The sequence below is a fragment of the Mesoplodon mirus genome (genome assembly GCF_964341445.2).
Source record: "Mesoplodon mirus genome assembly, chromosome: 19".
NCBI classification, from domain to species: domain Eukaryota; kingdom Metazoa; phylum Chordata; class Mammalia; order Artiodactyla; family Ziphiidae; genus Mesoplodon; species Mesoplodon mirus.
This window is the reverse complement of record NC_138995.1, coordinates 19,755,734-19,782,456: the sequence shown is the minus strand read 5'-3', so window position 1 is coordinate 19,782,456 and position 26,723 is coordinate 19,755,734. Positions and strand designations below refer to the sequence as shown.

The 26,723-nt window shown below is 56.6% G+C and overlaps 3 protein-coding genes across 3 annotated transcripts; all 3 read right to left on the bottom strand.

Annotated features, from left to right (window-relative positions):
- Nucleotides 1–2,509: 2,509 nt before the first annotated feature.
- Nucleotides 2,510–12,205, bottom strand: CDH16 (cadherin 16; the record flags this gene model as incomplete). The annotated part of the gene is given in 19 exon segments (XM_082606929.1): nucleotides 2,510–2,895; nucleotides 3,689–3,805; nucleotides 4,132–4,239; nucleotides 4,370–4,612; nucleotides 5,389–5,522; nucleotides 6,076–6,317; nucleotides 6,419–6,607; nucleotides 6,682–6,758; nucleotides 6,841–7,068; nucleotides 7,294–7,447; nucleotides 7,642–7,764; nucleotides 8,397–8,593; nucleotides 9,385–9,543; nucleotides 9,903–10,041; nucleotides 10,112–10,267; nucleotides 10,695–10,837; nucleotides 11,033–11,090; nucleotides 11,995–12,024; nucleotides 12,026–12,205. Coding segments are annotated over 19 exon segments (2,775 nt in total). The 3' UTR covers nucleotides 2,510–2,797.
- A 3,829-nt stretch (nucleotides 12,206–16,034) lies between these two features.
- On the bottom strand, nucleotides 16,035–19,289 carry RRAD (RRAD, Ras related glycolysis inhibitor and calcium channel regulator). Its single transcript, XM_082607132.1, has 5 exons — nucleotides 19,183–19,289; nucleotides 18,579–18,963; nucleotides 17,838–17,911; nucleotides 17,507–17,711; nucleotides 16,035–16,690 (listed from the first exon to the last, which is right to left on the bottom strand). The coding sequence occupies exons 2-5, from the start codon at nucleotides 18,946–18,948 to the stop codon at nucleotides 16,413–16,415; spliced, it is 927 nt and encodes a 308-aa protein (XP_082463258.1). The 5' UTR covers nucleotides 18,949–18,963; nucleotides 19,183–19,289; the 3' UTR covers nucleotides 16,035–16,412.
- Nucleotides 19,290–24,731: 5,442 nt separating this feature from the next.
- Nucleotides 24,732–26,719, bottom strand: CIAO2B (cytosolic iron-sulfur assembly component 2B). Its single transcript, XM_082607582.1, has 5 exons — nucleotides 26,516–26,719; nucleotides 26,273–26,352; nucleotides 25,859–25,984; nucleotides 25,355–25,400; nucleotides 24,732–24,941 (listed from the first exon to the last, which is right to left on the bottom strand). The coding sequence occupies exons 1-5, from the start codon at nucleotides 26,655–26,657 to the stop codon at nucleotides 24,844–24,846; spliced, it is 492 nt and encodes a 163-aa protein (XP_082463708.1). The 5' UTR covers nucleotides 26,658–26,719; the 3' UTR covers nucleotides 24,732–24,843.
- Nucleotides 26,720–26,723: the final 4 nt, after the last annotated feature.

Below are 26,723 nucleotides of genomic sequence, written 5' to 3'. Positions count from 1 at the left end.
ATTATCTCTTCGTAGTCCTCTCAACAACTCCATCTGAGCCAGGCCCATTTTATCAACAAGTAAACCGAGGCTCAGAGAGGTAAAGAGACTCACCTGGGAACACACAGCAAGGAGGAGGCAGAGCCTGAATCACGTGTTCTTCTGCCCACACTGAGCCACCAGTTATCCCCCACCTTGCCCTCGCAGGGTCCAGGCCCCGCCGCCTGCAGAGTGAGGCCCGCCTCACTGGCGCGAATCTGCACAAGCACTTGCTGACCCACCGCCAAGCCCACAAACAAGCACCAGCTTCTTGTTTCTCTCCCTCTGAGACCCAGGAGAAGCCACGCCCTCTATGACCCTCACTTTCCTCTATAGAAGGGGCCGAGGATTGCAGGAGAGGCTTATGTCCACAAATGCTCAGGAAAACTGGGGATTGTGGACCCTGTTGTCAGCCCCACAAGCAGAAAGTTTTTTTTTTTTTTTTTTTTTTTTTTTTTTTTTTTTTTGCGGTATGCGGGCCTCTCACTGTTGTGGCCTCTCCCGTTGCGGAGCACAGGCTCCGGATGCGCAGGCCCAGCGGCCATGGCTCACGGGCCCAGCCGCTCCGCGGCATATGGGATCCTCCCAGACCGGGGCACGAACCCGCATCCCCTGCATCGGCAGGCGGACTCTCAACCACTGCGCCACCAGGGAGGCCCAAGCAGAAAGTATTTTGAGGTCTGGAGGCTTAAGAAAGGAACCCTCAAATTGGGGCAGATGCCTTAATATGCCCTGGTATCCTGTCATCCATCCTTTCCTTGGCTGGGGTTCCACCTACCTGCTTACCAACCCATACATCCATCCACTTACCCACCCTCACCCCCCCACCTATCCATCCATCTACTCATCTACCCATCCATCATCCACCAACCCACCCATCCATCCATGCATCCACTCATCCACCTATCAGCCTATCTATCTATCCAGAACAAGGACCCAGAAAGCAGGGATTCCTGGGTTCCAGCTCTGGTGCTGCATCCCACCGGCTGGATGAACTTGGGAAGGTCTCCCCACCTCTTTGTGATTTACTTTTCCAACTTGATTACAAGTTGCTGGCCTGGGTGATCTCTAAGGCTCTTCTGGGGGATCTCATGGGAGCAGAGCCCAGATGAAGGCTGTGGACACCGCTGGAGAAGTCAGATAAACCTTGAGCAGACGGTCTCACCTTGTGCCTTGCTTCTAAGACTCCCAGCTGCAGCCCTAATCTCCCTGACCTTCAAGGGAAAATGGGGCCAATAAGCCTGCCCTCATAGGTTGACAGAAAGATTAGATGAGATCTGCTTTCGAAGAACTTTGCACCCTGAAGACTTCTGAGTGGGTACAGGCCAAGCAGGGGATCCTAGGAGAGGGGCAGGAAGCTCTGCTTGGACCACAGTAGTCAGCAGAGCTTCCCGTGGCGGATGGGGGTGTGGGTGGGGAGAGGGGACCTGGGCCCAGAGTGGCTGGGATCAGCCTCAGGGTCTCTCCCTGGGCTGGGGATCCAGGCTGAGTTTCCCACGCTCCCCCAGGCCAGCCAGGGTGCCTGCCCCATCTCTCTTGGCTGGGCTTGGCCTCCATCCCACAGAATCTGCCAGGAGTGAAGAGATTATCTCCTAAAAATAGGGCCTGGGCCCCAATGAGGTTGTTTTTCTCCCTTCCCCGTGATTTACCATCATCAGCTCAGGGTGCCTGGGACAACAAGTCCCACCCTGGCTCCCCAGAGACCGTTGGGATGAAAGCATGGGGGATCAGCATGTGTCTGGGGTCAGTCAAGGGTCAGGGATTAGAGGTCAGTCTGGAGATGTGGTCAGGGCTTAGCACCAGGGCCATGGCTTAATCTTTGGCCAGGGGAAGGGGTTCACCTGAGGCAAGGGCAGGGTGAGCCACGAGGTTCCTATTCCACCCCGGTGGTGTCCATCTGAATAATTCCCCCTTCTCTTTTTGCAGACTCCCCATGCACTCCCAGCCTGTGTGTAAAACCCGAAGGTGCCTTGGGGCCAGCATGGGGACAGGGAGACCGATCCCCAGCCTCACCTCTCCTGTTCCAGCCCCATGGGATCCAGCCCCTGATGATTCCTACCCAGGCCCTCACGATTCCTACCCAGACGCCTCCTGAGACTGAGGGACCTCTGCCCACCCCTGTGTGCAGGTGACTCATATACAGAGACACGAGTATGCTCACACATGAGTACAGGACATGGACTCACAAGGTGCACCCCCCAGAGCAAAGATGCTATCCAGGCAAACACAGAAATGACACTCTCAGGGACACCCTCCTCAACCATCACCTGGACAGTTAACCCATGCAGGACCTGCAGCCAGTGTTCTCCGAGTGCCCGCAGAAATGACCCACCTTGCTCTAGCCTCAAGATCTCACCAAGAACCCATATGATGCCCCTGTGTCTTTCCCTGCAGGGGACCCCAGGCTCATCCCTCAAGCCCCCACACCCTTTCTGTGCAGCAGGAGATGGGGAAGGGATGAAAGGGCAGGTGGACATGGATAATGCACACATACACATGGACACCTGGACACGGGCCCACAGTCCTTTAGGACCCATGCCCAGTTCTCCGAGGCTTTATTATTGGACAAACACGAGCCATATGAAGTGCTCCCATGGGCAGCCCATTTAGTCAGTGTGCAGGCTCTGCAGATAAGTCTGGTGATGTTGCCTCCACCCTAGGGCAGGTGAAGGGGCTTCTGCTCTGTCCTGGCCCTCATGGATCTGGAGTGCTGGGCCATCTCCCAGTGGATTCAGATGGAGCCAGAGGCCAAGTTCCCAGCAGGGGCTGCCTGGACCATTTAAACCGCCGCCTTCAGGGGCACACTGTCTACTGGCTGATCTAGGTCCTTCTTCCTCGCCAGGGTCAAGTGGGTGAAGATGAGGATGAGGAAGATGCCTGAGGGGCCGGAGAGGGATAGATCAGCCCTCCGAAAGGGCCATAGGACTTGTCTATCACTAGGGACTCCTTGCTATTGGTATTGATTTAATAAGGAAGCAAAGTTTCCTAGACAGCATCCCCAAGGCTGGGCTGGGTATGACTCTGTGGTTGTGGTGCCTGAAGGAGCCTGACTGCTTGGCCTGCTCAGCCCTCACCAGGGCCAGAACACCCCAGCCTCCAAGGTCCCTTTCTCTGGGGAACAGTTTGGGTGGGGATCATCTGGGAGCCAGTGAGTTGTTTCCACGGACCTCTGAGAGAAAGGCACACTGTAGCAACGTGCTAGAACCAGCCAAGAAAACCAGCCAGGAAAAAAATTTAGGGGGCTAAAGAAACAAAGGGGATAGAGAGGGAGGCTTGGACTGAAAGAGTTAGGCTGGAAAGAGCTGGGCTCTGCCACACCCTGACTGTGTGACCTCAGACAAATCACTTAACCTCTCTGAGCATCAGTGACCTCATCTGGAAAATGGGGAAATGCCAGCACCACAGGGTTGTAGGGAGGATTCAACGCAATAATCCTATGCTTGGCATAAGGCCTGATACACAGTTAATGCGTAGCAGTAACAGTAAATGCTGTTATCAGTGAGGATGATCTTGACCATGACAACAGGAGGCATCAGCATAATGACTAGAAGAGCTGGGGGGCTCCTTCTCCATCCCTGTGGGGACACCGTGGGACGGGGCACTGTCTATCCGGAGGCTGTGGCTCCAGCCACCATTGCCCTCCCCCACACAGGAGCCCAACCTCCGTTACCTATTGCGATCAGGGTGCCCACGAGGATGCCCACCGCTGACAGCTTCGTGGGCATGCCCTTCATGCGGCCCACCTTGCGCATGCACTGCCCCTCCACATTGCAGCGACACACGATCACTGGGGAGAGGCAGGGGAGGAAGGTAAGGGCAGTGGAGGCGGGCTCCCCAGCTCCTCAGAGCCCTCAGCCCAGCCCAGCTGGCCAGTATGTGGGTTTTGGTGCATATGCTGTGTTCATGGGTGTGGCAGGGGGATGCAAGCTCCTCTGTGCACGTGCCTGCGTGCACTGCAGTCTGTGCGCCCAGCCACACACCTGCAGGTGTGCACAGGCATATGCTGCCCTTATGAGCCCGTAGACGTGTTGCCCAGCTCCTCCCCCTACATCCCAGGGGTTCCCTCAGGAACTACAGGCCCCTGACCTTGGCTGTACCCCAGCCCGGCCTCACCTCGGACCTGGATCTGCCACACCTGGTCATGGTGGCTGACAACTATGGGGACTACGTGTTCGCGTGGCTCCACCCAATGCAGGCCCAGGGTGAGGTAGGCATGGGACCCTGTTGGGACCATAAGCAGCGATCAGAGTCACTAGCCCGCTCCCCGAGGCCCAGCCCCACAGCATCTCACTTCCAAGCGCCACCCACTCCCCACCTTGGCCACAGCCTCCCTGCTTCCCCCACTACACACCATTGAGAGCTCGGAGGCGCCAATCCCGCTGCGCCGTGGGGTTGGGGCCAAGGGCAAAGCTGTAGGGACCATGTCCGACGGCCAGGTCAGGGTCCCCTCTGGGTCCACTGACAACCACACCACGGTCCTGGCGGGGCGTGCAGAGGTGGCGGGAGGGCACAGGAGCCAGAGTCGGGCTTGGGGCAGAAAGGGCCTTCAGGAAGTGGATCACGAGGGTCGCAGAGGTGCTCAGTGTTGGCTCATCTGCAGAGGAGGTAGTGCTGAGCTGGCCTGGGCCCTTCTGGGGGTGGGGTGAACTCAGAGTCCCTGGCCTGGTCCCCTTCCCCACAGCCCATCAGTCTCGCCCTGTGAGTCCCCTCCCACGCCCCCTCCCTCCCCTCGACCCCCTCCTCTCCATCCCCTTTCTCTTCCTCACAACGCACTTCACCCCCTTCACTATCCAAACAGCTGCCAGGCCTTTCTGTGCCGTTCTGGATGCCAAGCTGGTTCTCACTGTCCCCCCACCCCACCCTGGCCCCTGGTGCCAGGGCCCAACAATGTGGAAATGCCCTGACTATAGATGAGCTCACCCCTGTCACAGGACAGTCCAGCTCAGAGCTGAAACCTGCCTTCCTGAGGGACCCACCCTTGGGCCAGCTCTTCCTCCTGTCAAAATGGCATTCAGAGTCCTCCGCACCTGGCCCCAGCGTCCCATCCAGGCTCACTTCCTGGCATGCTTGCCCCAGGAGAGCCACTGGCCCTCCCTCCCCACCCCCCAGTCCCACACCCTCTGCTCCCAGCCTGTGTCTGAAGCTGACACCCTGAGAGGCCCTCCGGGGCTGAGGGTGGGGGGTGGCAGGTGTCTGGAGGGAAGGGTGGTCTGAGAGGGGAGGCAGAGGCCAGGCCGAAGCCCCTTGCTCACCCCTCCTGCCTGGAGCAGAGCGGGTGCCAGCAAGGGCGCTGGGGAGGAAGCTTGGCCCTGCCTGTCTGTCTTAGGTTTTCTCACCTTCCCAGAGGCCCCCACCACAGCCTGGCCATACCTGCATCCTGGGCCTCCACGAGCACTGTGTACATGTCCCCAGGCTGGGCACCCTGCAGGGCCCGGGCTATGTGCACCTCCCCGGAGACCTCCTCTATGCAGAGCCAGCCCTCTGAGTCATTGACCAGGGAGAACCTGAGGGCCAAAGAAGATGGGGCAGGGAGGCAGGGACCACATATGGGGTCTTGCCCAGAGACCTTCTGGGTCATGTGATCTGCCCAAGTTCCACATGCCCTTTGTGACTTGAGGGCAGCAGCAGTGCCCGTGATCTCTCTCCAGCTTAAGGGACTCGTTGGGGGGCAGGGCTTAAACCACAGATACTGTGGCTGAGGGAGGGACTCTCAGAGCCTGGGGGGCCTGACTCAATTCCACTATTCCCAGGTCAGCCCACAAAGGGGCCGGATAGAGCCAGAGCCTGGGAACAGCACCCAGTGCTGCAGTCTGGGTGGGTGGCTGGAAGAGGGCCTGGTCCAGGACAGGACGGGGAAGCATCATCTGAGATCTCACGGGGTCCAAACACCCTCTCCATCCAGCACTGGTCCCCACCAGGAGTCACAACCTTCACATTGACCATGGTTTGAGGAACATTGCAGGCTGTAGATAATGTGAGTTCCCTCTGAGGCCCTGGGATCATCCCGAGGGAGCAGGGGTAGTCCAGCCCAGCTAAGGGGCTGGGCTTTTGGCTCACCTGAGGGGATTGCTCATGGGGTCTGAGGGCCGGATGGTCAGCAGGAGGGAGCCAGCGGGGGTGCTGACTGGGACACTGGCCTCGTAGCTCTCCTGGTCCAACTGAGGGGGTGGCACCACCCTTTCCAACAGCACAGTCACGGTGACTGTGGCTCCAGGGCCTGGGTCTGGCCCCACCGGCTCTGCCATGCTCCGCACCACCACCACCAACTTGTGACTTGGAGCTGCCTCGTAGCTGAGGTTCTGGAACCAGTGGGGCCCGGGTCACTGTGTGGGCCACGGCTTGGCACCCTGTGCATGAATGTGTGTATGTGTGCGCCACTCCCCCACCCCTAGCCCCTTACCTTGAGGAGTCGCAGCTGGACACGATCAGAGCCTGGCTCCCAATCCAGGCCGAAGGTTCCCTCCACATCCCCTGCCTCAATGGCAAAGTCCATGAGGCGGAAGGCAGGCTCAAGGTCGGCGTCGGTCGCCATGAGTGTGGTCACCAGAGTCCCAGGCTCTGTGTCCTCAGGGAGGCTTAGGGGCTCCATCTGGAGAGACGGGGAGGGGCCATGAGCCCCCCGGTTAGCACCTTCTCAAGGTGTCCTGCCCCGTTCCTGCTTACCTGGGAAGTGGTGAACTCGGGGGCGTGGTCATTGATGTCCGTGATCGTGACTGCAACCGCACAGGTGCTGCTGAGGCCTGAGGCAGGGGAGGGCATGTTGGGGAGGCCAGGGTGGGGACCGAGGGGTCAGGGAACCCTGGTCACCTTCAGGGCACTTACCGCCCTCTGCTCCTCCCAGGTCAATGACCAGCACCTGAAGCAAGATGTTCTGGCCAGCTTGGAGGGGGGCAGCCCCCAGGGTCACACTGCCCGAGGTGGAGTCCAGCTCGAAAGCTCTCCCCTCTGCCCCCTTCTCGGGCTCCGGGCTCAGCAGCCGATACACAATGTGGGAATTGGGGGAACCGGGGGCATCTGCATCCTCTACCGAAAGCTTAGTCACCTTGGTGCCTGCAAAGACAACACCCACGTGGATGGGAACACCGCCAGGCCCCGAGGCCTTACCTCACCTACTCTTCTTTGTGTGTGTGTGTGTGTGCGTGTGTGTGTGTATGTGTTGGGGGTGAGACATTGATATAGGGACCTGAGGCTGGTCCCATCCCAGAGGAGAGCAAGATGGGATCGTTCACAGGGACTTCACCCCTCCCCCACCCCTTGACAAGGCCCATAGTCCACCTGGGGGGCTGAGTTCAGGAATGCTGATTGCGGGGCCTCGTGGGGGGCAGACAGGCCTGTTGTCATTCTCATCCATCACCACCACATGCAGCTCCAGAGGTTCGGCGGCGTAGTCCTCACCGCGGGTATTCTGAGCCCGCACCCGGAGCAGGTACTATAGTGGGCAGTGGAGGGCTTCAGATGAAGACCAGGGGCAACTCCAGCCTGGCCTGGGTCTGGGTTCCCTTCTGGTGGCCAGCTCCAGTTCTTCTGCCTCAGTGCCTGTGGGGGATGTGACACCCCCAGAAGCCCACTGGACGGGGACCAAGCACCCCTCAGCCTGTCCTCCTGGCTTCCCCCTCACCTCACCTCAGCCTGGGCTTCTCGGTCCAGCTCCCTGGTCACGTAGAGTTTCCCCTCCTTGTCCACATCAAAGGGTCCAAGGGGCTGGCTCTCCAGGTGATAATGTACATCCCCCCCACTCCAATGTACCTGGGAGGGGGACACAGAATGAGGGCTCCCAGGACGAGGGGCAGGAATAGCCCATGTCAGCCCTTATATTCCAACTGTTCCTGGGTAGGGAGCCTGGGCCCCAACTGTTTTGTGACCCCAGGCAAGTTGCTGCCCTCTCTGGAGTCCAGGTAGGGTCCTTTTCTTTCGGGGCACTTGTGACAACTCCACGGTGGCCTTGCCCTGGTCCAAGCCTGGATCTTGCCCAAAGTGCCTGAATGACCAGGTTGTTTTGTTCTCTGCTCTCTCAGGCTGGGCCTGACCCCAGGGCATTCCTCGAGGAGCCTGAGACATTCCTGGCCTGGGTGACAATCCCCGTGGCACAAGGAGGTGGCAGCTGTTCTGCTGAGGAAGCCTGGGCTCAGCTCAGGAGGTCAGAGCACAGAGCCACGCCTGCCAGAGGATAGCAGGTGAGGAGCTAAGGGCCTGGTCCCAGGGCCTGATACGCTCACTCCATCTTGAGAACTGATGGGGACAGTGGAGGGAGGAAAATAGGTAGGGGAGGAACAGGGGTCAAGTGGAGCCCCAGACACCCCCTCCCAAATCTCCACGAGACTCAGACCCAGCTGCACCATCCATGGGGTTATTTCAGCTGCTAACAGCCACTTACTCACCTGGGCAATGTGGTGTGGGTACGGAACTTGGAGATTCTCTGCCAGGTGGACAGGATCTAGGGGCACCCAGGTGTTTTCTACTATGGAGACATCTATGGTGGCTGTGGCCTGGTGGCCAGAGGCCTGGTCACCCATGTCCTTGACCTGTACCAACAGCTGGTATGGCCCCTCCAGAGCCTGATCTAGGCTGGTGCTCCCTAGAAGGGGCAGGGTGGTCAGCTGAGCAGGGGGCCAGTGCATCCTGGTACCAAACACAAAGCCAAGCATATGTCAGGTGTTCAGGATACTGTCTTGGCCAATGGATGAAAGAGACCTTTAGCACCATTGTGAGCATCCGACCAGGACTTGACGGTTTGCAAAATCACTTCCACATCTGCCCACACAATGAATGGTTGATAGACTGGATAGGTGGATGACCAGGATGGGGGGGTGGTAAACAGGTGGATAGGTAGATGAGTGAATGACCGGTTGGATAAATGGACAGTTGACTAGGTGGATGGATGGGGGTTTGAGAGGGTAGAAAGATGGGGATTTGGGCATGTGGATGGACAGTTGGATAGATGGACTGTAGGTATGTTTGCGTGGTAGATGGATGAATGGGTGGCTGGCTGAGTGGGTGTGTGATTGGCTTTTCTTTCCTTCCCCGACCTGTGCCTCTGGTCTGAACTCCCAGGTCCATGTCTCTCCTGCCATCAGTCCCAAGGTCTCCCAGCAGTGTCCTGGGCCACAACCCCTCAGGTCTCTCCTATCCTTGCCTCTTAGGCCCAAGTCTGCAGAAAGTAGGGTTGAGGCACTGCTATCCACACCATCCCTTAACTCTCCATGCATGGTCCTGCCTCCCCCCATGTTCTTGCCTTGCTGCTCTCTCCAGCTGGAATACTTTTTCCTCCTGCTTTATCTCTCAAGCTCCAACCCATCCTACAGCTCAGATGCAACCTTCCCCATCTTTTCCCAACCCTCCCCCCTCTTCACACCAGCTCAGGCTCACCCTGGGGGCTGAGAGCCAGAGCCCCCAGCTGAGGCTCCAGCTGGAACATATCTGCGGAAGGCTGGGATGGGGCCTGGTTCAGGATGTGGAATCGAAGATCCGAGTTGGCTGTGCCTGGCGCATCCCCGTCCGAAGCCTCAAGGAAGAAGAAGGGGACACCTGGTGTGTGTGGAGAGGGTTCACCATTAGGGGTGAAGGGGTGGGGAGAGTCTCCCAAGCTTCCTTTATCTCTCCCTGGGTCTTCCTTCTGTATTCGTCATCATATCAGGATTCTGAAGGTGAGCCATGACTCTTCACCCCACTTCATAGATGAGCAAACTGAGGCCAAGAGTAGATGGAGCTCACCTGTGGACCCTCAGTGCGGTAGGGGGGGTGCAGGATGGGACAGAAATGGGAGGGGGTGACTTGGACCTTGACTGCCCTGTCCCTATGCCAACTCTATGGCCATCTCTTTACTCTCTGTTCTCCCATCAGTGGCCACCTGACCTTGCTGTGAGATGGCTGCTTTGGGCACTCACCAGGCCTGGTGCCCTGGCTCAGCTGAACTTTGTAGATGGCCTGGGAGAAATGGGGCACCTGGTCATTCTCATCCTTCACATGCACAAGCACATGCTGTGGGCCCCACAAGACACGTCCATCCTCTGTCTCCAGGGTGACCTGGCAGGGAAGGGTAGTCAGTGCCCCACCTTGCCTTGGTGGCTTTCTCCTACCCCTGGCCCAGTCGTACCTGTAGCTGGTACTCTGCCTGTTCCTCCCGGTCCAGGGCCCTGGTCACCAGCAGGAAGCCAGACTCTGGGTCCACAGCAAAGGGACCCTCAGCTGCCACGCCTGAGTCTCCTGACAGAACAATCTGGCCCTCAGTCTCCTTATGGGGCAGCGGTAGCTGGCGAGGAGAGAACGGAGGTGAAGGGAGTGGGGGCCGGGCCTGGAGGATGCCTCCTCCATCCTATGGCCCCATTTTATATGTGGGGAAACCGAGGCTTAGAGAGCATTGGCACTTGCCTGAGGTCACAAAGCCAGTAAGGAACGGGGTGGAAATTCAAAGCCAGAGCTCTTTCCTCTGTGCCTGATGCTCTCTATACGCCGTGCCCTACTTTCTAAAGTTTGAAAACCCCCCTCCATCACTTCATCCTTAAACTTAGAGCTCTACTTTCTTCTGGGATTAAAATCTTATTAGTCATTCACGCTGCACCACATACTGTCTCGAAAGCAGGGTTGAAAGAAAGCCAGAGCAAGAAAGAGAAAGGAGTGCTGGAGGTAGGGGAAGCAGGACTTGGGGGGAGGGCAGCCCACGCAGCTCTCAGGCTCACCTTGGTCAAGTACAAAGGGAAATTTCCACCGTAGTTTTCCGGGACGTCCACATACACCTCTGCAGGCTGGGCCCCGGGAAAAGCCTGTGGGAGGATTCTCACCACGTCAGCAAGCTGTACCTTCCCGCCGTGGGTGCCGGGACCTGACAGGGAAGGGGAATTCTGCCCCTATCCTGGGCCTGGCCATACCTTAGCCCATCCACCCGCTGGCCTTTGACCTCCTGACCCCACAGCAGGCCTGTAGCCAGCTCTCATCACCATCCCCCAAACACTACCATCCACGGTCAGTGCAACTGGTCCAGGTAGAGTAGGGGGCGAGGGTACCAACCAAAGCTCACCTGGGGGATGAAGAGGCAAAGTAGACGCAGCCAGGCAGGAACCATGGTCAGGATGGGCCTGAGGGACATGGCAGTAAGGATCCAGCCCAGATCGGTGGGCAAGAGGGTTCCTCTCTCTAGAAAGTATTCCTCCCCTCATTCCCCTTCAGCCCCAGGGCCGTGGCTTCCCCAGGCCCCATGGGGTACAACGGTCCTTCCTTTGTCAGCTGGACCAGCAACTCTCAGAGCTGCCCCTCCCCCTCCCCCCCCACTTGGACACTGCCCCCGCCCTTGTCCCCTGCCTGAGCCCACTGCATACACATAGCCAGAGGGCCCTCACGCCAGACTGGCCTCCTCTTCCTCCCCTTTTAAGGGCCTGCCGCTCCCCATTGCCTGCAGGGTAGTGTCCAGCTCCTTGGCCAGGCCCATCAAGACCCCCAGGCCCAGCTGCCCTGCATTTCTTCATTCTTGTGCCCACAAGGGTCTCCATGGGAGTTTCACCTCCAGACCTTTGTCTCCTTCTCCCCATGGCCTCCCCAGCTCGTAGATCCCAAAGTGGTCATTTCCCAGAAGCACCCCAAGTCACAAAAGTTTGAAGCTCGAAAGACCCTGATGACTCTGAGGGCCACTTCCTGTGGTCGCCTCACATTACAGGCAAGGCCTGAAGGGCAGAGCCTGACCAAGGTCACGGAAGACTTGACCACAGGAGAACTCCTGGAACAGAGAACTCGTGGTTCAGGGTCTGCAGGACTGTTCTACCGCCCACTGCCAGCCTTCAGCCATGGGGGAGTCCCTGCGGGGCAGGAGCCCTGCCCTCGTCTCAGCATTTTCCAGCACTTAGCGCGGAGCTGGGCACACAGAGCACAGACAGCCACGTCAACCAGTCCCGGGAACTCTTCCCTGGACGACAGGGCAGTGTTTCTCCTTCCCCCACCACCAACACCAGCCTCAGCCCTGCCCACCCTCCACTCCCAGACCCTCACCTGCCGGTGCCTGAGGTTGGCTTCCTTGGTCTAGGCCGCCAGGTGAGAGAACTCTTTCTACAGGGAGTGCTGGCCAGGCCGGACCGGGTGGAACAGGGCAGGGCGGACACTTGAGCAGGTAGGCGGGCCAGCCATGCTCGCTCAGGAGTGGAAAACACCACTGGGCCCACAGCAGCAGGCCTGGCCCTGCCCAGCCCCCCAAGTTACTCATTGACTTTGGAAAGCTGGGGGCTGCTCAGCATCCATGACCGCCGTCCCCAGGGGGTGGGGAGATCATCGACCTGGCGCTTGTCCCACCCCTACACGGCCCAGTGGATACTTCTCAGCCCTCTGGGTTTGGACACGACTTTTTTTTCTGTGGCTCCAGACTCGCTCCCACTTCTCCCCACTGTGCACCAGCATCTGCAGCTCTACCTTGGCCCACTCTGTTCCTTTTGTCTGGAATGCCCTTCCCACCCCTTCATCTGTCTGCTAAGCACTTGTTCCGGCTTCAGTACTCAGCTCAAATATTCCCCTCTCCCAGGAACTCTTCCCTCGACTCCCAGGCTTGTTCAGCGTTCTCCTGTGGGAATATCTGGCCCCCAACCACGCCCCCATGACAAGTGCTATCTCTATCAACACAGAGAGGACACCAGGTTGTCACTGGCTGTCTCTTTCATCAGACTGGGAGGCCCTCCAGAGCAAGAATCAGGGACCCAGTAATGATCTGGCCCTTGCCCGGCCCTGGCAGCTCCCAGCTGGCTTGTGGAACTAAGATAAGGAGCTAGAGGTGGCACGTGCAGGATAGGGGAGCAGTGCATTACCTGAACTGGATACTTAGGGCTCCACACCACCCACCAGTGGGACCAGGGGGTGGGGTAGGGGGACAGCAGCCTGTGAGATCCCCTGAGCCTCCCTAAGTGCTCACACTAGCCCCTGGACACCGACAGGGCTGGGAAATGTACTGTCTTGTGCTTCTGAGAAGGAGAGAAAAGACTGAGCCAGCTCAGGTGACCTTGAGGGAATTGCAGGGCTGACCAGGGGCCCTGCCCCCAATGAGGACAGCCAAGTAGAGTCAGGAGAAGCGTCTGGGCCTGGGAGTCTGGGATGGCGGGGGGAGGGTGGGAAAGGTCAGGGACCCTGGTCTCCAGTCTCTCCCATGGTTTCCCCCAAGTCCTTCCCACTGCATATCTGGTTAGATTTTCTTAGGCTGGAAAGCTGGATCAGGACTCCTCAGCTCACCCCAGCTTTGTCTGTCACAAGCTGAGTGCCTGCCTCAGTGTCACTTGGGCACCCCATCCTGGAGCGGTGCAGCATGCATATATTGAAGGAGTCTCACATGCGTTAAGCTCCTACTATGTGCCTGGCACTGCTCTAAGCACATACCTTCATTATTCTACCCACTCCATTCTGAAGAAAGCATCATCCCCATGTCACACACTGAGGCACAGAGAGGTTGAGTGGCTTGCCCAGTGTCAACAGCCAATAAGTGGCAGAGCTAGGAAGGTCTGTATTCTTTTTCAGGCCTCAGAACCTTCACCTACTCTGACAAAACCATGCCTGCCACATGCCTCGAAGTATGTTGGGATTGGGAGTGGGGAGCAGCAGCAGCTCGGAGCAGTTAACGTTGCCCTAGGGGGCATGTGGATTAGTCACGGGGATCTCACACCTGAGGAACAGCCCTCAAACCTCCTTCTGCTATTGAAAAACTGCAGTCAGAGTTCTAACCAGGTTTTGAGGGTTCCCAGGAGTCTGTGGAGTGAAAAAAATTGACTAATGAAGAAATGGATGGTCTCTTCAATAAGTGGTGCTGGGAAAACAGGACAGCTACATGTAAAAGAATGAAATTAGAACACTTCCTAACACCATACACAAAAATAAACTCAAAATGGATTAAAGACCTAAATGTAAGACCGGACACTATAAAACTCTTAGAGGAAAACATAGGAAGAACAATCTTTGGCATAAATCACAGCAAGATCTTTTTTGACTCACCTCCTAGAGTACTGGAAATAAAAACAAAAATAAACAAATTGGACCTAATGAAACTTAAAAGCTTTTGCAAAGCAAAGGAAACTATAAATGAGATGAAAAGACAACCCTCAGAATGGGAGAAAATATTTGCAAACGAATTAACAAAGGATTACTCTCCAAAATATATAAACAGCTCATGCAGCTCAACATTAAAAAAACAAACAACCCAATCAAAAAACGGGCAGAAGACCTAAATAGACATTTGTCCAAAGAAGACATACAGATGGCCAGGAAGCACATGAAAAGCTGCTCAACATCACTAATTATTAGAGAAATGCAAATCAAAACTACAATGGGGTATCACCTCACACCGGTTAGAATGGGCATCATCACAAAATCTACAAACAGCAAATGCTGGAGAGGGTGTGGAGAAAAGGGAACCCTCTTGCACTGTTGGTGGGAATGTCAATTGATACAACCACTATGGAGAACAGTATGGAGGTTCCCTAAAAAACTAAAAATAGAATTACCATATGACCCAGCAATCCCACTACTGGGCATATAGCCAGAGAAAACCATAATTCAAAAAGACACATGTACCCCAATGTTCATTGCAGCACTATTTACAATAGCCAGGTCATGGAAACAACCTAAATGCCCATCGACAGACGAATGGATAAAGAAGATGTGGTACATATATACAATGGAATATTACTCAGCCAAAAAAGGAACAAAACTGGGTCATTTGTAGAGATGTGGATGGACCTAGAGACTGTCATACAGAGTGAAGTAAGTCAGAAAGAGAAAAACAAATATCATATATTAACGCATATATGTGGAATCTAGAAAAATGGTACAGATGAACCCGTTTGCAAGGCAGAAATTGAGACCCAGATGTAGAGAACAAACGTATGGACACCAAGGGGGGAAGCGGGGGTGGGGAAGGTGTTGGGATGAATCGGGAGATTGGGATTGACATATATACACTAATATGTATAAAAATGGATAACTAATAAGAAACTGCTGTATTAAAATAAAAATAAAAATAAATAAAAAAAGAAATGTATGGACCCTGGCCTGGAACCTTCTCAGAAACTGTCCCCAGCCTTGTCCCAGGCTGCTTCTGGTCTCCCAAGGTGGGCAGACATATACCAGTCCCCACTCAGCCACTTCTGCCCGTGTGGCCTCGGGCAAGTGCTTCTGTCCCCTGTCCGCCATTGCTGAATGGGGATGCTCCCTCCTGAAATGATGCGGGCAAACTCCTAACAGGCACCTATGCCCAGAAGGCGCCCCTTCCCAGGTGTGGGTGGTGGGGAGATGCACACCTCCAGCTGTCAGCGAACACGTGCACACATTTATGCACAAATGCAAGGCCTCTCCTTCCAGGCAGGGAGGGCTCCAGGGACCTGCTCCCACATTAGCCGATGCCGAGCATGGGATGCTCTGGCCTGGCCACTCACAGCGGGGAGAACAGTGAACCCTCCCTGTCCTCCGCCTCCCACTCCCTTCCCAGTAGCCCAGCCTCAGCCGGGAGGTGGGGAGGCATGCGGACTCAAGACCGCCTGAGTGTGCCTTCCTCATCCCAGCCTTAACAAACCAGCTGCCTCCTTCTCCAGCCAGGGAGTCTCAGAAGTCTTCCACAGCCACTCCACCTCAGCAGATTTCCAGCCCCTCAGGAGTGAGCAGGGCAGAGACACCCACCCAGGAGCCAGACCCAGGGTTCTTGTTTGGCCATGACACCTGGGGCAGGACGTGGTTCCTTGGGCAGCCTCAATTTCCCTTACATACAGTGGGGTAACTGAGCCTTTGATCAGCTAGGCAATGCCAGGCTCCAGCTCAGAAGAATCTGGATAACAGGCTGGGTGGGATTCATGTCTCTCCCTGCTGCTTGGACTCCCCAACCAGGCCCCCACCCACACCTGCCCCTCTGACCCAGCTGGCTATATCTGGGCCCAAACATTAGAATAGTCAAGGCCACACACTAGCGTGGGGCGGCTTCAGGAACCAGCCTTGTAGGTTCCTCAACTTCAGGAACCCTTCCTGCTCCTGCAGCCCCCGAATCAAAGGAAACACAGAGTCAACAGCCCTGACCTATCAGGAAATAGTCTTTATTACAAAAATCTGCATGTAAACAAATAGCCACTGCACAGAACAGCCTCCCTCCAGGGCATGCACACCACGGGTGTAGAGAAAGGCAGAGTCCTCTCCCCACTCATGGGCCTGCTCCACAGGCTGGGCTCAGGCTGCTGCGTGGGACGCACATGGGCCTGCACAGGCATCTCTGTGGGCCCAGCCCTTGACGGCCACTGGGAGCCACCTCCCTGGGCAGCACTGTCTCTCTGTCCATGACCATGAGGTGGGGGATACCCAGAGTCTGAGCCAGGCCTGGGGCACATTGGGCGGTTGGCTGGGCCAGCCCACCAATCTGCCCATCTGTCTGCACAATACAGTGAGTGCCCCAGGGCCTAGAGCACGGAGAGGTCATGGCAGGACTTGGACTTGGCACGCAAGGCCATCTTGCGGCTGTTTCGAGCGACGATGCGGCCCAGGAAGCGCTTCGCCTTCTTGCCAAGGCTCTCTCGCCGCCGAGTACCCGCTTGCCGACGTGCGTTGGCCTCTTTGCTGTCCCTGCGCAGGCGTATCTGGCGCACGACACCCTCAAACAGCGCCTGGACATTGTGGTGCAGCGCAGCCGACGTCTCAATAAACTTGCAGTCGAAGACGACGGCACAGGCCCGGCCCTCTGGTGTGGGTGGGGACAGGCACACGTCAATAAACAAAGGGTGGGGGGGGTGAGAAGCCCACTCAAACCCTGGCCACCCCATGACAGCTACCACATCCCTGGGTCTTCCCCAGAAACACAACCCCAGCTCCTGTACACAGGGGCCCAGGCATCACTGGGTCACCCAATTGGCAGAGCGTACCCACGTTTAAGGAGCTCACAAAGGCCCACAAGAGGAGACTCATTTATTGAAATAATTTGAAGTTTGATATTTAAATGGAAGTGTTGTAGTAGTCAACAAAATGAAAACTTTGTTGAACAGCTTAGTGTTTTATGGCTTGATGTTATATCATGATGAATGATGGGTAGAATAGGGGGGACATCACCAAGTTGCGGTTGGTTCCTCTGCGGGGCTCAGGTCTGGGGGCCACAGAGGATGATGCTGAGCCCAAAGAGGGGGGTGCTCCCCAAGGGCAAGACTACGCTGAGACTGGCCCTGGCCTGGAATCCAGGCTCTGTACTCCTGGCCTGATTCCCTGCACTCTCCTCACCCCTCATATGCCAGGCCAGGGACAAAGAAGACAGAAAAGGAGGGCTCTGAGGTGGCCCAGCTCAGCGTCCAGCAGCCTTCACCTCCCCTAGCTCATTTGGTCCTTGCCCCAGCACTCAGGTCTTTGGGAGTCCTGTGGGAGGGCAGAAGCTCTCCCCGCCTCCCTGAGTTTTCTTCCTAAACATTTTTAGCCACTGATGGTCCCCAGGGACTCGAGCTGAGTCAAGACTGAGTGGACCACAGCCCAGCCAGGATCTCCCTCCCTTTCTGACCCACTCCCTGCTCACCATCCAAGGAGACCTCACGAGAGCGCACCAGGTCGCTCTTGTTGCCCACTAGGATGATGGGCACGTCGTCTGTCTGCCGCGCCCTCCGCAGCTGGACCCGAAGCTCTGAGGCCTTCTCAAAGCTGTCCTTGTCCGTCACTGAATACACGATGACGTATGCATCTCCCATGGCCATGCAGTGGCCAGGTAGCCAGCGGCCCCCATCCTAGGGAACACAGACACATATTTACCCAATAGTCCTCACGCCCCAGCTACAAGGCTGTCACTCCCGGCAGGTCCCTACCCCCAGCTCACCCCTCCCACCCTGCCCTGGTCTCAGCCTGCATCTTACCTGATCCCAAATGTCATAGACCATGAGCGCCGCCTCTTCTCCATCCACCATGATGGAGCGATCATACGTGTGCCCTAGGCAGGAGACCAGTAGTCAGGTTACCTGCTGGCTGCCAAGAGCCCCCCTCCTCCAATACACTAGGTTTCCTGTTCTGGCCACACCCTTCAACTCCTCCCCAGGGCCCTCCTAACCTCCTCCTCCACTGATGGCTGCTATGTAGCAACAGAAGTGACAGGGCTGAGAAGTGGGGGGTTGGAGGGCACGGTGTGCCTGGCCCCCACCTAGGCACCCCATCCGCAAGCTAGCAATGTCCTGGGTAGCCACTCCTGTGCTCCCTGCCCTCCTGTTGCCTGAGACCCAGCGTGGTTCTGACCACAGTGGCCTGAGTTAGAACAGACATCCCCTGGGGACCTTGGTTACCTAGGACTCCTCTCCTAGAAACTCCCTCTGGCTGGGTTCTTGCCAGTCCTGGCAGGGAGGGATATCCTGTCCCCAGACTACAGAGTAATTAATCGTATGCCCTGGGCCTTCTACTGTAAGCACTTCTTTCTCTACTAAGGGCTGGGGTACCTTCTCCCTTAGTTTCCCCACCTGTGAAAGGGGTAGGTAGAGGCAGATTCTCAAAGTGCCTTCAGAATCCCGTTGTTATCTGCTGCTCTTAATCCTGGTCCCCAGTCCTGTAGCTCCCAGTCCTACCCCTGTGCTCGCCCCTCCCCTGAGCAGTCCCTCCCAGCCGCTCACCTGCGGCCTCTGCTTCAGGCCCGTCCTCTACGCCACCGAAGATGCGCGCCAGAGCGCTCTTGCCGACGCCAGGCGCCCCCAGCAGCAGCACCTTGTAAACGCTCTCGTCCGAATCGCTGCCTCCTGAGCTGAACGAGTCGGAGGAGCCCTCGGGCCAGTCCAGCCTCGGACCCTGGGCCCCAGGCCCGGCCTCGGCCGTTGTCAGAGCTCCCGGAGCCAGCGCCGCCTGCAGGTCGCGCTCGTCCACAGGCATGCTCCGGCGGTGCAGCGGGGGCGCCGGGCCCCAGGGTGTGCTGCCCCGACGGCGCTCGCGCTCGCGGCCCCCACCGCGGCTCCCGCCCGCTCCGCTGCCGCCGCCGTTCAGAGTCATCGCGTCGGACACCGTCTGGGGAACGGGAATCCAGATGGCCGCGTGAGCCGCGGTGGAGATGGAGTGGGAAGCTGGACCCGGGACGCGCCTGCCCGACCACGGGTCAAGAAAGATGCTCGGGGCCCAGGACATGCCGCAGAAGGTCCTTGCGCCCTGACTTGTGACCCATCCTCCTGACTCGTTCATCCTAGACGGTGAGACCACCCCCACCCCGCTCTGCCAGGACACACTCACCCACTCACACACGGACACGGTCAGGACTAGGTAGGTCCCGGGCTCGGATACAATCCACTCGCAGACCCAGGCTCGGACACTCGACGCTGTCGCAGCCGCTGCCTTCTCGGTACGCACTGGGTCCGGGCTCCAGAGCCGCCTATTTAAGCCTCTGCCCGCCCCCGCCGCCACCCCCGCGCTCGCCCCGGGCTGCGCTGTCCGGGGGCTGACGTGTCCGTCCCCCTCTCCCGAGGGGGATTCCCCGCCCTCCTCCTAGGACCTCACACCCACCCAGCCCCCGCCTCACCCGCCAGGGCGGGGCAGGGACAGACTCCGCAGACAACAGCCCGGTCTGAGTGTGTGTGTGTGACTGAGTGTGTGTGTGTGTGTGTGTGTGTGGCGGGGGGGGGGGGGGCCGAGGGCGGGGGGAGGGGAGGCAGGTAAGGAGGGAAAAGGGAGAAGGAAAGGGAGCACGTGAATGGTGCGGAGGAGGGCGATGAAGATGGAGGGTGCCACCACGGTGGGGGCGGGGGGAGCCAGGGGGAAAGCCCCGACCAGCCAAGTGCGCCAAGTCCCCACTAGGGAAGAATTGAGGTCTGGCCCTTTAAAAGTGATTTCTCCTTTCCCTCTCTCCCAGTCCTGGCCTGTCGCCCAAGCAAGCAGACCAGTTACAGGTCGGACAGACTTCACCCTTCACTGCCCATGTCACCCATTCCCCACCCGCTGGTATCTGAGCTAGAATTTAGGGGCCCTAAATCCAGGCTTCTAGCCTCAGCACCAGGTCCTTCCCACTCTCATCCCTGCCCTTCGCAGTTGAAGATTCCACCTGATGAGCCTGCCCTTCAGGATGAGGGTTAGTGACACCTGAGCCCCTGGGGGCCCTTGGAGAGCTGTTTGGGGGAGGGGGCAAGGAAGGGAGGCCCTGGCAGTGTGGTGCAGGTAGAAGGGCAGCTTGAACATTGGGGAGGGAATACAGGCCCAGAGAAGGAAAAGGATGAAGTCAGCACCACCTCCCCCTCAGCACCCTCCAGGCAGCTGCTAGTAACTCTGCTAAAAATACCTGGCCCTGGTCATTCTGCTCCTGGCCTGGAGGTTGCTCAAAGTTGGGGAAATCCTGGCAGACAGGTGTCAGATGCCAGCAGGAGTGGATAGGGGTGGGACTAGACCAGGGTCAGGTCCAGCTGCAGCCACTCTAAGAGTCTGCAATGTCTCCTTCCTTCCCTTTAGTCTCAGTCTGTGCCTGCAGTTCAGGGCACACACAGGGCCTGGAGGTTCAGACTCCCATTCAGAAGCGGCATAGTTGTAGAGTAGGGATGGGGTCAGCGGGGTGGGGGTTTAGCCACCACTTGGTGCTACCACTACCCAGAGATCAGCCCCTCCTTAACCCAGGGAGGGTGCTGGGGCACAGAGGGGAGGCGATGTAATGGGGAGGCTTGGGTTCTAGTCCTGAATCTGCCTCCAGGCTCCTGGGTCTTGCCTCCCTCCCAGCCTCATGGTGGCCAGCTGTAAACTGCCTTGCTCATGTTTGGGGTGTGTGGAGACTGGGAACAGGCATGCTGTGAGGTACTTTGTGAGAGGGACTCGCTATTAGAGTGACGTATGATTGTGATGAGTGTGGTGGGGGTGGGGGGCACCCATTCAGGGCTCAGGTGACATCACGGAGGGATGGATCCTAGTGGGCTGTTGTAGGTTGTCATGGAGACCTGGGTCAGGTCTCTCTGACTGCTGCATCAGTTTCCTTGGCAACATCTGAGAGGGCCTTGGAATGAGGAGGGCCTGGCTAGGTAAGTGTTAAGAGGGTTCATGCAGGCCCCTCTGGTGCTTGAGGTCCTCAAATTTAGGCAAGGCCTGGACTGAGGGGTGATCTATCTATTTGTGTTCTTCACATGGCCTGGGGGGTCTTGGAGGCCTGGGCAATCCCATGTTGACTCTAGCTTACTGGACGAGATCCAGAGGGAAGAGGGAGTCATGGGTTGAGCCTTCTGTCAAAGAACGAAAGTCTTGGGACTTCCCTGGTGGTCCAGTGGTTAAGACCTTGCGCTTCCTGTGCATGGAGCACGGGTTCGATCCCCAATTGGGGAACTAAGATCCCACATGCCGTGGGGCACGGCCAAAAAATTAAAAAACAACAAAACAAAAGGAACGAAAGTCTTAAGAGCCAGCAAACTACTTCCCATCAGGAACGCTGCTGGGCTGCTTATGGCCCCTCCTAACCACCTTACACATGACCTTGCTGCTGAAAAGAGCCCCTGGATGTCCAACAGAGGGTGGGTGTGGGGGGTAGCTGTGGTGCTTCCAAGCAGGGAGCCATGCAAGGAATTAGGGCTGGGTTTCCCCTCTGATAATCTAAGCTCTTGACCTCAGCAATGTTTCCTCATTGCCAAGGGAACTGCATCCACATTAGGCCACTCAGGCTCCAAGCATTCTTCAACAGGCCAGACCCACCACAAGCATTGGTATGGCCAGGGGCCCAGGGAACCATACTAGGACATGACCTTGAAACACCCCCGTTCCCACCTCCTGGTCCTCTCAGTTCTCTGGGCTGAGCTTGGCTGCCCAGAAGGAGCAAACTGAGGCTTGAATACCCCTAGGATAGCCCAGCCTTCAAATCCCAGCTCTTCACCTTACTAGCTGTTTCACCTCTGCCCATTTAGCTTGGCTGAGCCTCAGTTCCCGCTTGTGTAGAACAGGAATAATGTCTTCATGGGGGTTGTTATAAGATATAAATAACACAAAATGCAGAGGTAAGGTGGTTGGCACATGTCTGGCCTATAGTAATATCTCGATATGAACACTTTTTATCTTATTTTTAAATTTTATTTAGTTATTTTTTTGCGGTACGCGGGCCTCTCACTGTTGTGGCTTCTCCCGTTGTGGAGCACAGGCTCCGGACGCGCAGGCTCAGCGGCCATGGCTCACGGGCCCAGCCGCTGCGCGGCATGTGGGATCTTCCCGGACCAGGGCACAAACCCGTGTCCCCTGCATCGGCAGGCGGACTCTGAACCACTGCGCCACCAGGGAAGCCCTGAACACTTTTATTATCACCCGTAGTTGGACAGGACAGGTTGAGTGAATCCCTGGGCCCTCTCCTGCTTCTTCTTTCCTGCTTCTGCTCCATTCTCTCCAGAATGGTGGTCTGCCCAGGAGAGGGGCAGATGCAGATACCTCTCCCCTCTTCCCCATACCCACCTTTTCTCTGTGGGACCCCATGCCCTTCCCCTTCCCTCGGGTAGCAAAATGCTGCAAAGGCAACTTGGCTGGATTTCAGTATTCCCAGCCCTCCTTACACCACGCTCCCACGCCCCAGTTCTTCTGTTCTAAGTCTCAATTCATTCATTCCACTGACCTGTACTAAGTACCTACTACTGTGTGCCAGGCCCTTGTGCTTTGGGAATGATGATGAGCAAAAATGGACATAGCTGGGCCTGTTCGTACATGTCATCTAATCTCTGGGTCAGTCTCACTCAGTTATGATTTGTTGTTCCCATTTTGTAGACATGGTAACCGAGGCCTGAGAAGTCACAGGCCAGAAGCAGCACAGCCAGACACCCCTGGTGGAGGGCTTCAGGGACCTAAAACTTCACCCCACCCCTCCCACCCCCATGTTCTCAGACAGCAGCTGGGATTCCAGAAAGTTCCCCGGGCACTAGCCCAGGATTCATGAATGGTGTCCCTGCAGGCAGCTGTGGGCCACGCACAGATGAGTCAAGACTGACAAGGGGGCAATCTGATATGCCAGCTGGATATGAGCAGCTTGATGATCCTCGTCCACCGTGGCCTGGCTGCCAGGAGAGCCAGCTGAATGACTCAGTGACACCTGCCTTCCCCGTGACCTCCCACCCCCAGGTGAACACAGACACCACAGACATCTAGACACATCGGGCTGTCAGTGCAGAAGTACACATGTCGTAAAGCCTACAGCTGGGTATTGGTGGCTGGGGAGGCTCCCTGGGGCCTGCGGGGCCCTGGGTGGTCTCCTGCCTCTCTGGAGCACTGAGCTTCTTCATCTGTGGAAGTGGGAGATACTCTGCCTGGAAGATCACCTGAAATGGTCCCAGATCCATTTTAAATCTCCAGAGCAGTCCTAAGCTATTGTGTCTCCCCACATCACACATGAAGAAACTGGGTGACATGGGTCGATGGCTTCACCCCTCTGAGCAGCCCGATCTTGGTCACTAGGTGGCGAAGTTACTCCCGCCTGGAAGTGGGGGTTGGAGGTGGGCGTAGGCCCCTCCAGCTAGGCAACAGCACCCCCTGCCAGCTGAGCAGTACCTGCTGAACAGCTGAGGTTCCTCTGCTCCCTAACTGGAGGTCTTGGGGAGTCAGTTACTTATTCTAGAATCTTCTTTCATCTGCAAAACAGAGATGATAAAGAATAGCAACTGCCACACAGGGCTGGCTTGAGGACTGACTGACTAGATAGTATATATAAAACCTTTGGCCAATGCCCACTCTCAGGACAGGTCCAATGTTGTCAGAAGGTCCCCAGATTTGCCAAGCGGCCAGGGTCCCTGCTGAGGCCTCTGCCCACCAGGTGGGCAAGTCTTCTTAATATCCGCATTTTTCCTCAGAGAAGGAAATGCAGGCAGGGGATTGTGACATTATGACTCCTGACGGGCTGATCCGAGGTCTAAGCCCCACGGTCTATCCTGGTGACCAACTGTGCTGGGCGAGGCAGAGGCCCCAGACCTGAGCACCTGGGGTGACATACATTTCCCAGGCTGCTGGTGGAGACAGTGCTTCAGATGGCTTTCAGCAGAGAAATCTGCTGGCACTGCCCTGACCAGGGGACCAAACTGAGCATCACCAACAGTGGGGACAAGCTGGCATCACACAGCTACTGGTGGATGCTAAGGATATATACAACACTCCTGGGCAAGGTTCTCACTAGTCAACTCAAACCTGAACTCAACCAACTTCTAGTTTATAGGAAACACAGTAGACAAAACAACAAATCAGACTGTGGGGCTTCTCCAGGACAACTCACCTGGGCTTTTCAAAATAGTCAGTGTCAAGAAAGATTAAAAGGTAGGGAGGCAGGGAGACAGTTCTAGAAGAGGCTAAAGAGAGATGACAACCAAATGCAATACACGAAACTTGACTGGAGCCTGACTTAAAAAACAACTATGAATGACATTTTGGGAGAAATTCATACATGCCTGGATATTAGATATTAGTGTCAGAGAACTGTTCATTTAGGGGCCAAAAAACAGTACTGTGGTTACAGGCTTATTCTTAGGACACACAGGATGAAGTACTGAGAAGTGAAGGGTCATGTGTCTGCAGCTTACTTTCAAGTATATTTATATTCTACACACATATAAATAAAACCAAAGCTGCAACATGTTAACAACTGTTAAATCTAGGTGGTGGGTATACAAAAGTGTTCACTACATTATTCTTTCAATTTTTTGGCATACTTGCAACTTTTCCTAATCAAACCATTGGGAGAAATTTAAAAAATGAACCAAACCTCATCGACCCAGCCTGTATAGGCACTCACTACCACCCCTGTCCCAAACCCGGAGTGACCCCCACTGAGATGAAAGACTCTCAGGCATGCTGGGAAATGAATATAAATTAAGGTTTATTACAAAATGCAAAATGTTAGTTTCTTATTGTCAGTGGTTCAAGAAAACAAGGCCATGAGCCCTGCGTGGGGCTGGGAGCAAAAATTCAGGCTCAGGAGCGGGCTGATAGGCACTGGTTCACAACCTCCAGCAGGTGGGTGTTCTCTAGGGCGGCTGCCACCCGCTCTTTATCCGCAAGCTGCTTGTTCACTGGGTGGAAAGGAGAGAGTGGTGAAATATATTTATACCCCCACCAACAAAGCCCTCATGCCCCCGCCTTCCCAGGATCCCAAACCTTAGTCAGGCTACCCCAACCACCTGAGCCCACACCTACCCCACCTTCTTGTGACCCCTTCCCACCTGGCCACTCATGTCTGCTTCCTATACTATAAAGCCTGACAACCCTGGTCCCGTGTACTTAGGAGAGGGAGAGGGCGGGAGTGGGAGAACATGGTAAACACAGGACACTCAAGTCAGGCCAGCTTAGCTCTAGGCTGCCACCTCCACTGGGGAGTCACCCACCTAGTGCCAAGCCCCCAACCCTCCCTCTAATCTTGCCCTACAGACCACCATGGCAAGCAGGGAGCCTCCAGGCTAATGCGTCAACACCAGCCCATACTTACCTGCGTGCTCCGAGGCATGGGTCCCTGGTGTAATGTGCACGTCCAGCTGGGAGGGAGATAGGTGGGGCCTGAGCACTCACACACCTGTCTACCCCCTTTTCCCCTCTCCCCACTCCCCACCTCCAGCTGATCTTTCTTCCTAATCATGCCTCTGGACTCTGGCCCTTCCATTACACCCCAAACCCACTCAAAGCCATTCCATCTCTACCCAAAGGACTGGCCAATTGCTACTGACTTAAAGGCCCACCTGCACCCCATCCCTGCTCCAAACTTATCTACAGCTCCCTACTGCCCTACCTGCCACACTCCTCACTACTTTTCTGCACTTTCCAGCTTGAGTCTTTATTCTTGTCCCATCCAATTGGAAAGCCTCCTCCCAGTTTTACCTCTGCTAGCTGGGATCCTTCCAGATCTCACTCTGATGTTCAAGTTCATGCTCTCCATGTCCTCCTCAGTAGCAGACACTCATGCCTGCCCCACTCCCAGGGCTCAGTTCCACCTTACCTTGAAACGCTGGGGAAGGGATCGCAGAAGCTTGACTTTGATGGACAGGCCAATAAGTGTGGCCATACTGCAGTGCGGAATGGTGGGTGTGAAGGCCACGGCCACTGTGCTCTCGGGGTCGCTCACCTGGTTGGAGAGGTGGGATGTTAGGAGTCATGGCCCGTCCAGCCCATAGACCCTCTTCTTAGTTTGTTGCTTCGGGGAAGTCATCTAACCAGTATGGGTCTCAGTTTCCTCATCCATAAAATGGACACACACACACACACACACACACACACACACACACACACACACACGTTTCAAAGATCCCCTGAGGAGTCCATGCGCCGAGAGAACGCTACCACCCTGGTGCACAGCTGAGCCCTTCTGACTCTCCCGAACAAGTCGCTCCCCCGGACGCTGGGAGTGACTCACCTGAACCCGGACTTGCTCTACTACGTTCAATTCTTCTAGCGTCAGTGGATGCTCCGGGTCATTGATGGAGCGAATCAGATGTGCCAAGTGAAGGAAAGGGGACTCTGCGCCTCTGCCCACTCAGAACCCGCCCCCCCCGGGATTGCCCGGCCCTACTACAGCTCCACCGACTACTGGACATCACTTCATCCCACCACCTCCCAGGCCCCCGCGAACCCGCCCGCGCCCGGCAGCGGCGGATATCGAAGATCTCGCGCGCGTCGATGCTGTCTGGAACCTGCTCGTCCTCCTCGCCCGCGGTCACTGGCCGCTCCCCAGAGCGCTCGTAGATGAGGGGGTTAGCGTTCTCGAGGAGGCCGCCCCCCATCCCGCCGCCACCCACCATCGCGGAACTGCTGCCGGCAACTGTTGGCGGGCGCTTCCGCTCCTACGGTGCATTTCCGGGGAACGG

Coding starts and splice junctions, on each gene's coding strand:
- RRAD (XM_082607132.1), bottom strand. CDS start 18,948: ATGACTCTGAACGGCGGCGGCAGCGGAGCGGGCGGGAGCCGCGGTGGG. Junction 17,912..18,578: donor GCCTGAAGCAGAGGCCGCAG/GTGAGCGGCTGG, acceptor TCTCCTGCCTAG/GGCACACGTATGATCGCTCC. Junction 17,712..17,837: donor TCTATGACATTTGGGATCAG/GTAAGATGCAGG, acceptor TGTGTTCCCTAG/GATGGGGGCCGCTGGCTACC.
- CIAO2B (XM_082607582.1), bottom strand. CDS start 26,657: ATGGTGGGTGGCGGCGGGATGGGGGGCGGCCTCCTCGAGAACGCTAAC. Junction 26,353..26,515: donor CGACGCGCGCGAGATCTTCG/ATATCCGCCGCT, acceptor TTCACTTGGCAC/ATCTGATTCGCTCCATCAAT. Junction 25,401..25,858: donor CCCTTCCCCAGCGTTTCAAG/GTAAGGTGGAAC, acceptor TCTCCCTCCCAG/CTGGACGTGCACATTACACC.